The sequence below is a fragment of the Agelaius tricolor genome, unplaced genomic scaffold (genome assembly GCF_023055355.1).
Source record: "Agelaius tricolor isolate 1412-34295 unplaced genomic scaffold, bAgeTri1.0.p SCAF_16, whole genome shotgun sequence".
Taxonomy (NCBI): Eukaryota; Metazoa; Chordata; class Aves; order Passeriformes; family Icteridae; genus Agelaius; species Agelaius tricolor.
In genome coordinates this window covers 13,398,710-13,414,884 of record NW_027269276.1, presented here as the reverse complement: position 1 = coordinate 13,414,884, position 16,175 = coordinate 13,398,710, and the positions used below count along the sequence as shown (strand labels likewise).

The window sequence follows — 16,175 nt, the reverse complement described above, 5'->3', positions numbered from 1 at the left end:
GTACTCAACAAGTATCTTGAAATAAAGTAAGTTTAATGAGTATAACAGACACATGTGGCTAGAAACTCTGGTTATACCACATCACTCTACAAAAAACCCCAAACAATGTCATAGAATGCTTCACCTCCTACCCAGAAATGTATTCACAAAACCACCCTTGACATCTTGACATTTAATCACCAAACATGCTGAGTTTTAAACACCTCATATACATCACTCTTACCCTTGTAAGCATTTGTATACTACTACACAGGGACCAGCCACTAATTCAAGCCATTTAAAACCACCAGAAGGAAATTTAAGTTATTTACCCATTTCTGCACTTTTATTACATTCCTTTTCAAAACTTAATGTAATAGTTGCATACATTTTGTCTGCATAAACAGACAAAACCCTGCCTGTTGTTGCTCACCTAAGTTCATTCACCCCAGATAATCAGCTCTATCTTTCCCGTACACAATCAAGACTAGAACATGGCTGCACTCTTAATGTTTCTGACAATGCCTAAAATAGTTTAGCTCCTTTTAAGATTCCTTCTGGTTGCACTGTACAGCACTTACACCCTGAAGGCCTGGTAGGACTGTTGGGTGTATGTGCTGGAGAAAATATGGTCTTGCATTCTTTAGAGCTGCTCTCTTCTTCCTTTGAATACTGATATTTTGAAGTATCAGTATTCTCCGACTTGCTTAGCAAGTAGTAATATTGCAGATTGTTAAAAAAATATTGCAAATAAACTAATAAAATTAACAGCTGAAAGAAGAAGAAATATGGGGGACTTAGTTTGTGTTTTATTGGGGTTTGCATTTTTGGGAGGTTTTTTAGGCTTTCATATTGGGTTTTTTGGTTTGTATTTTTTTGTGTTGTTTTGATTTTGTTTGGGTATTTTTGGGGGGAGTTTTTTAATTGAGGAGCTTTTAAATTCAACATCTTACAAATACTCACAAGTATCTAATTCAGATGTTCCTGTCATAAGGAGTATTGGGAAAGTTTATGCTCCTTTTTTTTGTGTGTGCTTATTACAGTCCTCTGGCAAGGGAATATGATATCAGAGATATTTTCAAGGTTACCAAAATAAAAGTACTGCACAGAGCAGAGAACACATGCCAGACATGACATGCATTTATACACAAATTGGCAGAAATGTGCATTTGTTTTATAAAATCCAGCTAAGGAAAAAAATGTTGCATTACCATTCTATTCAATCCTCTTGTATCTATGCATCTCAAGCATTAATCCTGCAAAGACACACTACAAAATACAGCCATTTGAGCTCTACAGTAGTAAGCACCAGACATCATTTTTAGAAATACACAAAAGCTTTTCATTACTCAAAAACTCGGTCATCTTCATTAAATCACCATCTCTTCATAAAAGCCTTGGCTTCATTTAGCATTCAGGAAGATGAAAGAGCAGTTCCCCTCCTTATGGATTACTTCTCTATTACAAGAGAATACTTTGCACGTCAAAAGCAAACACTGAAGGATTAAATGATAGTGTAGCTTCCGCTCTTATTTATCTGCAATGGGCAGTGAAGAGAATTGCAAAGAAACAATCAGTGATTATTTTAAGCTGTGTTCTTTTGCAAGGATTATGACTCATGAAGTTGCTGCATAAAGAACTGGAACGGGATAGGTGTCACATTGGAAATGGTCGAAACACCACAATATGAAAAATGTTTGTCCTACAAGCAAAGCTGTCTGATTTAATCATTTCATAGGGCAGCCACAATCGCTCTTGGGATAACAACCAAGACAATAGTATCTTGCATTCAGTAAACAAAAAAGAAACATACACACAGTGAATTCCATTCTCCTACAGAAGACTAAAAATACCTCTGGATTTTTTGTTTATACTGAATTAAGGGTAAAAAGCGTTTTAAACTCAATTTAATTTAACGTACAGAACATGCACATTTATGGTCTGATATTTATTTGCATTTTACCTGCAAAATGCACACAATTAGAAATAGCCAAATTTGGATTTTGATTAACTAGGTACGTTTTTCTAACAATTAGCTCAGCATACTCATCTTTATATTTAAAAAGGAGCAAAAGAATACACCATCTAAAATATAACTTCCACAAAATATGGCTCAGAGCAGACTTCAGCAGAAAACTCCAGCCGAACCTAACATAAGTTTTGTTGTGTTACCACTGCTTCAGCAAGAGCAAAGAGACAAGCTAAACACAAAATGTGTCCCACAGTTTTGTTCATGAAGAGCAAAGTAGAAATGGTTCAGCTTCTTACTAAAGTCCACACAATTAACAACCTGATCAAGGCACGGAGACACCGCCGGCTCTGTAACTACAGCTGGCACAGAAAGAAACCCCACAAAATCTGCTACCAAAACAGAGCAAACTTGAATGGTGTAACAAATACCTCACATGCTTACAAAAAAACAATATAGACAATCTCTGCAGAAGACCAGGAGCAAGAAATCCACTTTAATAAACCAAAGTTACTTCTGGAAAGGAAAAAAAAAAAAAGGCAAATTGTCAGCTCTACATTAAAAAAAAATTAAACCTACTTACATTCCACTTAGCAAGAAATTGCTACTATAATAAAAATGTACACTTTTGGACCATCTTTTAAATGCACTTCCATAGCCCTAATATGAAAATGTACAACTTGTCTGTCCAAGATAAACTTTCCTTAGTTTTATGCTAAGTTTTTACTACCATTCACAGAGAGCATTCATTAGTGCTGCAAAGTGAACATTTTTTAGTCAAGTCTTTTTCACCCCCCCCCATTCCAAATACTACTTTAACACACCAGCAACAATTATTCTGGTGTGGTCAAGCAAGATTTTTCTGCATTACACTGATAAAACATGAAGTGTATGCATTTTAAAACCATTTCAGCCCTTTACTTAAAAAAATAAGAAATCACATTTCCAGTATACAGGAATCTAACAAAGTCCTGAAGATTGATTGGGTACTTTTTAGCCTGATTATCCTCTGAAAACAGTGAGATATTATAAATATAACAAAAGCTACTCTTTCTGATCATTCTTGGTATTCAGTTAACATCTTCACCAAAGAAGTACGTCCTTTATGTTTTTGAATGTTGTGTTTACAAACACAGTTTTGTTTTACAGATGAAAAAACAAGGCATTCATTCAAGACATTAAAAAAAATTATCATTATCTCATCTTAGAGTCATAATAGAAAAAAATAAGAAACAAACAACTTTGCCCTTACAACCACTAGTAAATAATGCATTGTAGTATTTAAAAAGTCCATCAAGTACCACAAAGTACCTCCAAATCATCAGGTTGAGGTATACAATACAACTGGGGACCGCTAAATTTTTAAATTAATTAAAAACAAACAAAAAGCAAATAAAACCCACAAAATGCAGGACTGGCCATTACAATATAATGCAGAAAAACCCCTCAGATATTAAATATAAAATAACTATCAGTAGAATGATAATTTTTTCCTGCCTTTTCCTATAAAGTTTAATAGCCAAAAGTGATAAAGGTGAATACACTATTTAGAATTAATGATGCATATTCAATAACAATCTCCAAATAATTCACATGCAAAAGAAAATACTGCCTTTGCTTATTTCTTTATTTAAAATCTAGTGACTTCCTCACAGAAGATTGTACAAAACCAATCAAGTTTTGCTATATATTTCTGAGGAAGTGCTAACACATTGAACTAGATAATGCCTGAAAAAAAAGGTTTTCAGAGAAGATAATTTATTTCATGAGGTCATTTATTGAAACTGAATTTTCAAGTATGAAAATTAGTATTTATTGTGAAGCAAATTTTAGATAGAAGACTTATTTATTATATCCCATAGATCAAATCTGGCTCCGTGAGTACTTTAATAAATTTTATGTGGATCTGAAAATGCTCAATACTATTTCCCTGAAAACATAAACCTTCCACAATAGAGTAACAAACAGAACTGCATCTCCATGGTCAAGAGAGGTCAGTTCAAGAAGCCTAACAAACTATTTCAGTTTATGTGCAGCTTTGATTTTAAAAACAGTCTCCACAAACTTCACTCTTACTAAGTGGTATGGTATTATATTACTGCCTTAAACAACCTTCTCTTCATAAATACACACAATGTTCAGCCCTGAAAAAATTACACTGTACCTTTAGCAATTTCAGGAAAATATAGTTTACTGAGTTAATGGCAGAGTATAGGGTAGATTAACAGGAACTCATATAATGGTATCTGCAGGCTCAGCTATGGATAAAGTAGAATTACCTGAGACAAACAGCTGTCACAGCAACTTGAGAGCAGAACAACTAAGGGGTTAAATCCTCTTTGTGTGACAGCTGGAAAGAAGTGAGGGGAAGGGGAACTTTGGCAAGCATGTATGAATGAGAATCTTTTAACATGAAATTCCTTTGCTAAACATCAAAAAGAGACCATAAACAAATAAACCCAAAAAAAGCTAAAACTCAGCAAAAGCTGCAGACACTAAACTTTTACAGGGAGAGATTACAAACTCAGCTGACATTAAAGGACATAGAAATACATAAGAATCCCATTCATACTGCTCTTCCTCCTCTTTACTCAAACCCTTAGTCCTCACATTTCCATTTCTATCAAATCTGCTGTCTGGATAAATACAAAATTTCAAATCCTCTTCCTGCCACATGCCATTAAGACCACTGTCCAAAGATTCTGAATATTCTTCATCACTTACAGGAGATCAGAAACATTTGGCAGGACACCGAGTTACTGGCTGAGGGGAGGCTGACGGTGCAAGGCACCCCATCCTTAGATCCACATCAGGAGAAGACAAGGCACTACTGCAATCCCAGATCTTCTGAAGCCATCCAGAAATCATTGCAAAGATCCTCCTTGCATCCCAAACCAGTAATAGTTATATGGGGATTGGAGGTTGTATGCTGTGCCTGTAACACTGGCTTGGTGTGACCACTGGTTTGGGTGACCACTGCTGCTCTCATCTAAGGAAAAAGTTGCTGGAAACGCAGGATTAACTTTTTGAAAGAATGCTTTCTACACACCAACACAGCAAAACTCAAGTTTCCCTTACTATGGTGTCAAATGTATCTCTAAACAGAAGACAGACAAGCACTATTAAAATTCTCAGATCTTCCATTTGGAAAACAGCAAAGAAATTCTGACCAAGTGTCATGAGGTTCATACCATCATCTTTCAGAATCAAAGTCAACAGTAATGAACAATGGACTGACACCTATTTCCCTGTTCACTAAGCTAGATTCAGAATACTGAGCTGTTTTAGTAACCCTTCCTTTTTCCCCAAAACCTCAATATCCATATGACCACAAATACCTTGCAATTTACTGCTTTCAAGCTGGGTTGTTAGTTGCCTCTACTTATCCGACATTTTTTCCCTTCTCTTTCTTAAACAGGAGTATGGAAGCTGTTATCTCACAGGAACATACACTATACTTCAAGACCTTTCATGGCATGCCTGGTAATTTATCTTTCCAAAGGCAAGGAATGGAAGGAGGAAACGAGACAACAGCAGTGAGACAGGGGCTGCCAACAGGCAAACTGCAGTCATGAATTTACTGGCTCTGCATCACCCTCAGCTTTCTAAATGCAACAGGTGAGGGATGCAGACTGAAATCTTCATCTCACTTGCATCTGGCCCATTTGAAGAGTAATCCATGGCTCTCCCCTACAAAAAATGGAAGGTAAAGAGGCCACAGACACCCTTCTGCTTTCAAGCACAAGCTTCTTCAACTCTCCTAAGGCTCTTCAGAAGAGGACTGAATTTAGCACCCCTCAAACCAAAGATGAAATACCAGGTTACCAGGTCTGCTGGTTCACCTTTAATGAAGCTAGAGGACAAACCAGATATTAATTTTATTTTTTTAATAAAAAAGCTGTACTGCTGCATACACTAATGCTTAACAGGCCACTCCAGATTTCCAGCATTTAAGACAAAATAAGAGGGACTTTTCAGCAATTGAATAGATCAATGAACAGAGTATCTAAACCATTGCTCCTCCAGGTAACTCTGCCAATTTTTTTCTTTTTTGTGTTTGTTTCTTTTACAAGAAAACTGAAAAGAAAATAAGAGTTCACAGGATTGACAAAGTCAGGTTTTGTTAATTTTGGAAACGCTGTTTGGTAACTTAAGAGACCTGCTCAAGAATTGCCATTGTGTCCATTCTCAAGACACACGGCCCTAATTTAGGGACACTCAGGTTAATGGCAGGCTATCAACTTAAATGGTCTTTGCATCAAGTCACTCATTAGCAGCCTATCCCAATCCAGTTCACCCCTTACTAACTCAGTACATTCGTAGAGACAAGTGGAAAGGGCAGCTAGTCTTTTGAATTTGTATAAAAGGGACCAAACCAATACAAACAGATACCTTCAGAAGTTTCTGCATGTATTAGGAATGTCTGGGTACACACAAGACCTGTGCCCAAAGCTGGTCACTCCCAAATTTGCATACTTAGTTCTCATGAACTTCAGAAAAATCTTACAGGCAAGAGGTGTCATATTTTGACAACTTAGCTCCTAAACTGTACCTCTTATTTAAACTCTTATCCCTCTTTTCATCTCTTTGACTGAAACCTCACTGATGCATGTGTACAGCCATGTGCAAAAATAATAAATAATGCTATTAGTACACTGAAAAAGGTACTAAATTGAAAATGGTAGGCCACAGAAAAATACTGCCTCGGAGTTACTCTTCTTTGCAAAAGAAAAAAAAAAAACCAAACACCAAAGGGAGTTATTTTAGGGTACCAAACCTGAGATTAAAAAAAATCAGTTACAGAAAAAACTGAGATTGTGATCAAATCTACTAAAAACCATAAGAAAACTGCACTACTACTGCCTATGGTGGGCATGTGCATATTGTGACTAGTTGTTAATGGAATTACTAATGTAACAAATGTACTAATGCAATAAATAAAGGGTGTTGGGCAAAATCAGTAACCATCTGAGTTTGTATTGGTATTTATGTTGTAGCTTCGACAAAGACAAAACAAGCAAAATGTCACTGTAAATCACAAACACCACCTTTAGCCATAGTAGCAACAGAAGACTTAGATTTTACATAAAATCTGAAGAAAAAAAAATCTGATTCAAAAGTCCAACGGAACAAATCTCTGACCTTTGCCACCTTCTACTAAAGTTTCTAAGACAGAAATGGCTTCATCTTCAGAAGTTGGTTTTGGAGTACAAAAGAATCACAAGTTCTGTTTCAAACAAGAATTAAGTACAGCAGGTATGACAAGGAATATTTTGTGGCTTAACTCACTGGCTTACAGATCAAGTTACTTTTCCAATATGTTTATTTTCACCAGCAGTCTGACCAAGTTATTTGACTTTATCAGCAGCTTACATGACTTACTGTCATAATATACTACAATATATCAGATTAGTTCACTTATTTTATCTGCAGCTTTCATTCATAACTGATTTACCTGGAGAAAGCAAACCTGCCCCAGCTATCTTTTAATCAAAACACAATGTTCATCTGTTAATCCAAAACAGCAATTTCTTACAAATTATACATCAGTTGTATTAGCTGTTTTATTCATGCAACCCAACTACACATATATTTCTAAAATATAATCAACACAAGTCTTGCAGAGTTATAGCAAAGCAAGCTTGTTACATCAGGATTAATAACATGCACCCCAGTATTTCCAACACTTCACAAAACCACACCTGAAAAACAAACAAAACTTATCCATTCTTTAACTGCAACTAATTTGTCCTTTTAAACTAGGGACCAGTGGGTGAGGAGGAAAAAGCACCAAGGAAGCATTCCTTCCTTCTAAATCAGATTTCCCAGAAATATGGAGTCTTAAGAGCCATGCAGACATACATTGATCTTCACCTACTTAATGGGGGCCATTAGGCCGAATCTCAAATCACTGACAGGTTGGAGGGGGAGGGGAGGTGTTAGCAGATGTTTAAGTTTAAATGAGAAAGAGGGGGCTCTAAAATAAAAAACAATGAACACAGTCTTACTTCAACTAAGAAAAAGAAAGCACTTTTCCTCTAGCATGCTTGTAAAAATATCACAAAAATAAAACTGAGCTTAATGGGAAAGATATTAAAACAAGCTTCACTTCTCTAATTGCCATCAAAACCACTGAAAGTCTCTGTAAGAGGCAGCAACACCCAAAGAAAAAAAGAAGTACTTTTTAGGAATCTGTGCACAGTGTGATTTTCAATCCTAGATAGCTCAAAGGAATAAATACCTCCTCTTTCCATGTTTCTCTGTAAAAAGTGATCTCTGGTCAGTTAAAAAAAAAAAAAAAAGCTTTTAAGTATTGTTTGTCCTAGAAGTTACAAAACACTTGAAATTATAGCAAGACCACAATTAAATCGAAGTACTTAGAAATTAAATGCCTGTACTTCATCACTGATCTTGGCATAGTTTTTCTACAATACTTAAAAATGTCTCAGAACACAACTAATAAAGAAGTTTGTCACCTCCCACTCCTGTAGAGTAATCATGCTAGGTCAAGGCTTGGATCATAACATCACCAGAATTAGGGCATAGAATCCACTGTCCAGTACATTTCTACAGCTAGAAACGTTTTTAATGAAAATCCACAAATATATACTACTGGCATTCCAAGGGGAACTCAGCTGAGGTTGTAGCTTGTTTGACAGTTGCAGTGCTGTACTGAGAATTGGATTTATAGGAGGATGCACCATATTGGCAAGGAAATTCAAGGAGTCACACTGTTTCTCTTCACGAAATATCTATTCTGGCATTTCCTCTTTTTCTTAAACATCCAAGGGAAGAAAGGGAAGCATTACCTACAAATAGGACATGCCACATTACTTAGCAGTGCTCAAAGACCTTACGTAAAAATGAAAATATTATTATTCAACAGAAAATCATTCTACTCATTCAGGAAAAGCAAGGACAAAGCGGGATGAGGTGTTCAGGCTGTGCTCCCCACAATTAAATTTTAGGTGCCTGAATGTCTTTTAAAACAAGCTTCAGGGAAACAACTCTCATAAATATTTGTATTTTTAAAAATTTAAATGTTAACTACACTGTAAGACAGATTTGCTGTCTTACTATTGCCATTAACTTACACCTGATGTACTTTCAAAGAGGAAGAGGAAGCCAGTCGTTTATTTCAGGAGAAAACTAACTTGAAGACTCCTTCAAGTATGTAACAATTACATTTGCTACATAGTTTCATTAAATTAAATGTGAGAGACAGTCTCTGGAAAATTTGAAAAATTACTCAATGGATAAGTTTTAAGATACTTTTAAAAACAAAAAACTTTGAGTTACTAAAATGCAGTGTCATTTGGACTCCCAAAGTAACAGCCCTGACAACCCAAGAGGTTAACAGGGGATGTCACTGCAAAACTTCAAGCCACTACTTCACTTCTCTACTGGCATTCTAAACATTTATTTTCATTAACTAAAACACAAACATCACTTTGTTGTATCCATAGGATCAAAAATATCATTTCACTCTATTCAAACAAGATGAACCTACATAAAAAATTTTATCAAAAATTTACTTTGGTTTCTCTTTTGTAGTAAGTATTCCCTTTAGAGAATGACACAAAGCACCTGTTTTAAAATTGCACTTATTTCCTATTACAGTCCTAGCTTAAAGGTCTCTGACACAGCAATGAGGTGGACCCTGTGATAATGTGATTATACACTGAAGCCACAAAACACATGCAACACGTAAAGATACAGTTACTTGCTTTCCAGATGCATGGATAAAGTTTTAACACAAGAAAATTCTAGTTGTCAAGTCTTTGAGAACTACACAGTACTAGAAAATTGTATTAAACTCACAGTTTCCTTAAGCACTGCATTTAAAAACAGCATGTCCTTGAGTCAGGAGCATTTAACTATTTGGTATTTTACAGAAGTTTTCTCCCTTTATACAGGGGGGCTAGGAAATTCTTCAAGTGAACATTTAGGTTTGATTTTCTTAAACAAAAACAACATAGTCATTCATTTTTAATACAAGAAATTTACAACTTCCATGTCAGTATAGCCAGAGACACTCAACACTTCACAGTACTGCAGTTAAAAGTCTAAGACAGAGAGGAAAACCATGGTTAAAGTTAGCAAAATGCCCTATAAAGAACAAAACAGCACATCTCTAACTGATCTGAATATCTTATGAGAATATGCACAAATGAAAGATTACAATTCTCTCAGAACATGGAGACTACACTGAAACATTAAGACCCAGTGAGATGAACGTTATGTGTCTCGGATGCATCCTACCTGATCCACTGAACTGGCTGCTTCCTAGTGTAGTTGGTCTGGTTTTTCCACTATTTACAGGTGGGGAAAACATCTGCAAAACAAGAAAAAAAACACATGTTTTAATTGGCTTTGAAAATCTGTGCTGAATTATTAATGGAAACAGAAAAAAGGTTAAAAGGAAACAGGTTTTTTTTTTTTTTTTCTATTTCTGCTTGAAAACAATGCAAGATGTGTGTTTGGAAACACAAAACCAATAAGCTGAAGTACTCCTTAATAGGACCAAAACCTCATTTCTGCATGAACACAAACAACTTAAAACTAAAAGGACACCTACTACTACTGTGACTATTTCAAATAGTTACACGACTTACCATTTTTTACTCAAATTATATTTCTTACTGATCTACAAGTATAAAGACACTGCACAAAGACAGCATTTAAGATGCAGTAGTTTTCTATTATATTTAAAAATCAGGAGCCTTTTTGGTATGGTAAAAGTAACACACAGAAAATACCTACAATTTTCTTAGCCAAGACCATCACTTATTAACTTCTTTTTTGTGGGAAATAATTTTTCTTTTGTTTAAATAAGAAAAAAAAAAAAAACACCCAAGAGCCAAGGTACCAGTGCCACACACCAGCTTAACCAATGTTAATTATTAGATTATGCCACCACTGGGTCAGCCTGATTTTAACCAGTTAAACCAATTGACCCAGCTGGTATTACAGTATTAAATCTGGAAGTCTAGACATTACATCAAAGTTCAGGTGTCCAACTTGGCTGAGGCAGACCCAGCCAAGCCCTGCACGCTGCTGCCCCTGCTCCTCAGCTCGCACGACCACGGAGAAGTCATGAGAAGACCTCAGAGAATATCCTACCGCGCTGAAGTCCAGCAAGTCGCTCAATTCCTTGTCAGTTCCTATAGCGGCCATCCTCTGCTGCTGGGAATTCATCTTCCTCTGCTCCTCCGATCACCTTTCTAGGGCACAGGGAGAGAGGCACAGGCAGCACTTCACGGCGCGAACCCGGCCCCGGCGAAGAGGGGCCTCCGGTACCTGCGCCCCTGGGGCGGGGTGGAGACTCCCGGGGGAGCCTCGCTCGGCCGGGCGGGCGGAGGGAATCGGCAGCAGCAGCTTCCCGAACTAACCAACTCTCTTCAAGTTTCCTCAGGTTCCCTCCTCTCCCTCATTCCACTTCTCCCCCAGCCTCGAGCAAGGCACCGTCACGCCGCAGAAGGGCGGCCGCAAGGAATTAAGTCCCCCCCAGGCAAGAGAAAGCAAATAAACAGCCGCGGCCCGGCGAGGTCCGGAGAATTAGCGAGAGATTAAGTGACTCACTGTCCCCGCAACAATGGGGCTGACGAGCGGGGCCGGACGAGCCTCAGCAGAGCCATCCCTGCCCCGGCATTATCGCCCGGTGCCGGCTCCCCCTCCCCCTCTCTCCCGACCCACCCACCGGGGGCCGCGGCCGCCGCTCCGCGCTCGGGACCGCGGCGGGCCGGGAGCCGCCCCCGCGCGCCGCACGCGCACACGCGGGACCGGGCGCGCGCGCCACCAGCGGGCGGGCGGGTGGGGGGGGGGCTGGAATGCGCGTGCGGCGGCGGGGACGGGAGGGGCCCGCGCCTTCCCTTGTGCCGGCGGGCGCCGCGGGGGAGCCGCCGCGGCCCCGCGCCCCGGCAAGTTTCCGAGCCGCTCGGTCCTTTATAAGCGCGGGTAGACGCCGAGCGCCGCCCGCGGGGACGCGCTCCTTCCCGCGGTCCGCGGCCCGGAGACCCCGCACGCCCGCCCCGCCACCCGCGCGGCCGGCCCCGGCTGCCGCCCCTCGGGTTCCCCAGAGGAGCCTCCGCCTCCCCCGCGGTCTCCCCCTCGCCGCCCCGGGTAGCCCCACTCCCGCCCGCGCGCCCGCGGCCCCGTCCCCTCGCCGCCGCCTCTGCCCCTGCGAGCGCCCGGCCGCCGCTTCCCTCCCCCGCCGCTCTCTCCCAACTTCTCGCGGCCGCCCGCACTTACCCGCTGCCCCTGTACGCTCCGGTGACCAGGGCCGGGCCGGCGGCGGCGCGCGGGCCGCGGGCTGGGTGGGAGGCGACGAGCCGAGCGCTCCCCCCCCGCTGGAAGGAACTTGTGGGTTCCCTCAGGCGGACATTTTTTTGCTTACAGAGCCTCAGCACCACGTTCACGGCTCCGGCTCCGTATCCCTCCGCGCCGAGCGCCGCCGCCTTAACCCTTGTCGCGCCGCGCCGCTCCCGAACGGGGCGGGCGGGGATCTACGGACACCCCCGGGAGCCGCCCCGGCACCCGCCTCGGTCCCGGACGCGGCGCCGGGAATCCCCAGCAGATGGGGAAAAGCGGGTCTCCTCGGGCCGCTCAGGGAAACGCGCACCCCGCGGGAACAGACCCCTCCCCAGCGCTCCCCAACTCAGCCAAACCGACAGCAAACCTCGACATGCAGCACTGCCGGCAATGCACGTGCCCCAAAAGACATTATCGCGTTCACCCTGCATTCACAGACCCTAAAATACGCCTGAATACTTTCAATATATCAATACACAGTCTTACTGCTCAAAATAAAATGGCATGTAAATTACATAAATCTTCAAGCATTCATTAGCAGCTTCCTCTTAAATACATACCATTAAAACCGTAACGTGTCAAAGCACAAGAACATGGCTGTTACTACAAGAACACACATTCAAATAAACTCAGCAGCTCTCTGAAACAGGTGATGCTAAAGGCGAACCAGCCCAACGGCTTCCGTGCAGGAATGGGAAGCAGCTTGCAAAGAACCTGCGCCCTCATTTGGGTCCTGCCACCGCTACAGACAAATCACTCTTTTGTGCTCCTTCTTCTCACAAAACCGCCCTGCCAGCCTGTCCTGCTGGGAAGTTTATTTCGTGTCCGTAAACCACCCCACACCGCAGCGTACCGGCCTAAGGCAGGCGCACGGCTCTCCCCGACACCGAGCGCAGCGGGGTCGGTGCGATGCCGGTGCTCCGTCGCACGCCCGTCTCTCGAGCCTGCAGAGCCCCCAGGTGGCACCGACTTGCCACCACCTGGGCCTGGGCCTGCTCTTTTCTGACCCCAGCTACCCAGGGCCAGCTACCATTCTCTCCGAAAGTGAGAATTATAAAGCAATAATCTATGCAGCCACTGGCAGATTATTCTTTTGGAGCAAGGGTATTTACGAAACACAAGGACAATGAGAAAGGATACTAAAATCCCGGAGAACATAAAAGGCACCAGGGAGCCGGTAAGCGCAGTGAGGAAGGGCACGCTGTGTGGAGGAGCTCGCATCCCTCACAGGCTGCTGCTTGGCAGGCCCCCAGCTCTGGAAAGCAGCAGGCTGTACCGAGGGCTTTCCAGCCACACACCCTTCCCGTTCAAATCAGCTCTTCCCACCCAGGTCCTGACTGTGACATCTTCCGGAGGAACGGGAATGTGGTAACAAACTTACCACCCGCAGGCAAAGACTAACTGGAGATTCTGGAGATGCTCCTCCATTTTTCTCCCTTACGTGCCTTGTGCTGGATGATCATTTGGCCTCGTGATTCTATGAATATTCATATATTTGCCACTTAGAAATGCAGGAAGCAATTTGTATTAAAATACCAACACAATGACTTCCATTCTCTGTGCCCCTGAGGGATATAAGTATGTACTTTTTCTCTTTGAAGTATAAATAATACTACACTTTAGAGGGAAGTGCCCATTGACACAGATCATTATACATTTCATGAGCAACATTCTTTAACATATTTTTATTACAAGATCCCCTATATACCTACTGAGAAGATATTGTTTCTCTGGAAGTGCTACTTTTAACCAGTAGTGGCACTCAGTACCAGTCAGTACAGCTGCAATCCTGATAAGCATTGATTAGAAAGCTGGCTAAATGTAAAGAACGTGGAAGTAATAATGCTAACAATTATTTGTGTTGATGTGTAATTGGATTAAAATTATAACTTATTTTTGTTAAGATATAGATAATTATAGATTCTTCATTTATACAAATACTTTGTATTTGCTATCTGAATCAGATTTTAAAGTTTACATCTATAGGCTTTTATTTGCAGCTAGAAGTTTTGAGTGGAGGATGATATAGCCACATAATCCATGGCACAGGGTTTACAGTTACAGAAAATACCACAAAATGTTTTATTTGCTCCACAATGACATGTCACTTTCTCGTGCAGATGCTGAGTAAACGCGCTCATTGCCAGAAGTCACATTGTAGCAGTCTGCATTACACCTCCCTGCCTTAGCGGTCCTCTCAAAAAACTTCAAGGCACTTAGAGAAATATGATCAGAACATAAATGAACTTTCCAGAAATTATGCCAGACAATTTATCACACAAGGCCTCAGGGAAGATATGCTTTGACCAAAATACACTGTGAGTCCGACCTAAAGAAGATTGCCGGGGAACACAAAATTGTAGTGAGCTGGCCAAGTCAGAAATTTCAGAATGTACTTCTGCTCAACTAAAACTGTTGTGGAAGATCTGTAACTATCACATCCTTTGTTACAGTAAAATTCAAAATATAGTTAACCTAATGTTTCCTGGGTGCTGAACATATTTTTCCACATTTGTGAGATTTGAAATCTTTAATGTATTCAGTTTTTAACCCCTTATTATGTAACACTACCCGGAACTAACTTGTACACTCAAAACATTGAGGCATGATGTTCTAGGTCTATGCAATACTGCCCTTCACCTATTCTCAGGATCTCCAACCCCATGCTCAAGGTGTTACTTAGAATCCTTCCAGCTCTGCCACTCCCTATAAATTATTCCTGTTCACTGCAAAGAGTTTTTTAAAAATGTATTCCATATCCTTATTCTGTCATAGCCATACACAGAAAATGAAACAAAAACTAATCCTGTCAACATTAAAAATAAATAAAAAAAAACAAACCCAAGGCAGTATGTATTGTAAACACTTTTAAAGATCTGAAGAAACCAGTGTCTGAAACCTGGTTCAAACAGGTACAATGGTTTCCCATTTGCAAGAAAGAAAATGCTTCCAGTCTCATTCCTGCTACAACTCCTAGATATGGTTCTTTCCTTGCACATGTGCAAATACAGCAAACATAGTATATAAATCACACAAAAATAAAAAACTTCCAACCCCTCTGTGACATGACTGTACCTTTCCAGTACATTATGTAGCAGGCTAAAATGCTACCCCCTTTTGTTTCTGTTACACCCTCTTTTCTTTCACTTCATTAAAAATAAAAGGTCTTCACTATGTAGGGAGCAACAATTCAGATGAATAGAAGAAAAATACAGGAGCAATCATAAGCACTAATAATTTTACTGGTGATTTCACAAGCTAGGACTCCAGCAATCAGGACTGTATTCCTGTAGATGCTTTCCTAAAAATATTTTCATCAATGAATTTCCTACCAAGAGAAGTATCAGTGTAGTAAATAAATACCCTTCCCTTGGAGAAGTCTTCAGTCTGTCATGGAGTAGTGCAAGTAATAGGAAGGTAAACCTCTGCACACAAAGTCATCAGTGAACTCCAGACGCTGACAGAACACACAATACAACTGTAAATCTTTATGGTAACTGCCCTGACAGCTGAGCTACCAACATCAATATGGTCAGCGACCAACCAGAGCTATCAGGGAATTGCTACTTGCCAGATGGCGATGGCAGCGTTCTTCCACATGCTTCAACGTGACCATGAAAATGAAGAATTACATACAGAACATAATAAAAAAATTAAGAGGAATATAAAACCCAAATCACTTGAGCACAACTCCCTGAAAATAATCACACTCATATGCAGTTTTCACAGCCTTCATGAATTGCTTTCCACCCACTCCTTAAAGGAAAAATATTTGATACAGCAGACAGCTGTTGTGCATTCAGGGATGTGAGAAAATGTATTCCGTATTACTATTTAATGTATCATGCCTGTGTGAATAGAATCATTAAGCTTGCATGTCTCCTTTTGGCTTATTTATTCTCAAAATTACAGATGC

General features: G+C 40.6%; 1 protein-coding gene across 8 annotated transcripts in view; it reads right to left on the bottom strand.

Annotated features, from left to right (window-relative positions):
* Positions 1–12,339, bottom strand: part of TCF12 (transcription factor 12) — a 160,901-nt gene extending 148,562 nt beyond the window's left edge. For 7 of the 8 annotated variants that reach the window (XM_071441604.1, XM_071441607.1, XM_071441606.1 and 4 more), the window contains exons 1-3: positions 12,200–12,339; positions 11,072–11,172; positions 10,211–10,283 (exon numbers count right to left, since the gene is read on the bottom strand). In XM_071441604.1, coding sequence (XP_071297705.1) covers positions 10,211–10,283; positions 11,072–11,146 — 148 coding nt within the window. In that variant the 5' untranslated portion in view covers positions 11,147–11,172; positions 12,200–12,339. Of the gene's footprint in view, positions 1–10,210; positions 10,284–11,071; positions 11,173–11,530; positions 11,660–12,199 lie in introns of those variants that run through there. The other variant, XM_071441605.1, reaches the window with a different exon arrangement.
* Between the last annotated feature and the right edge of the window lie 3,836 nt (positions 12,340–16,175).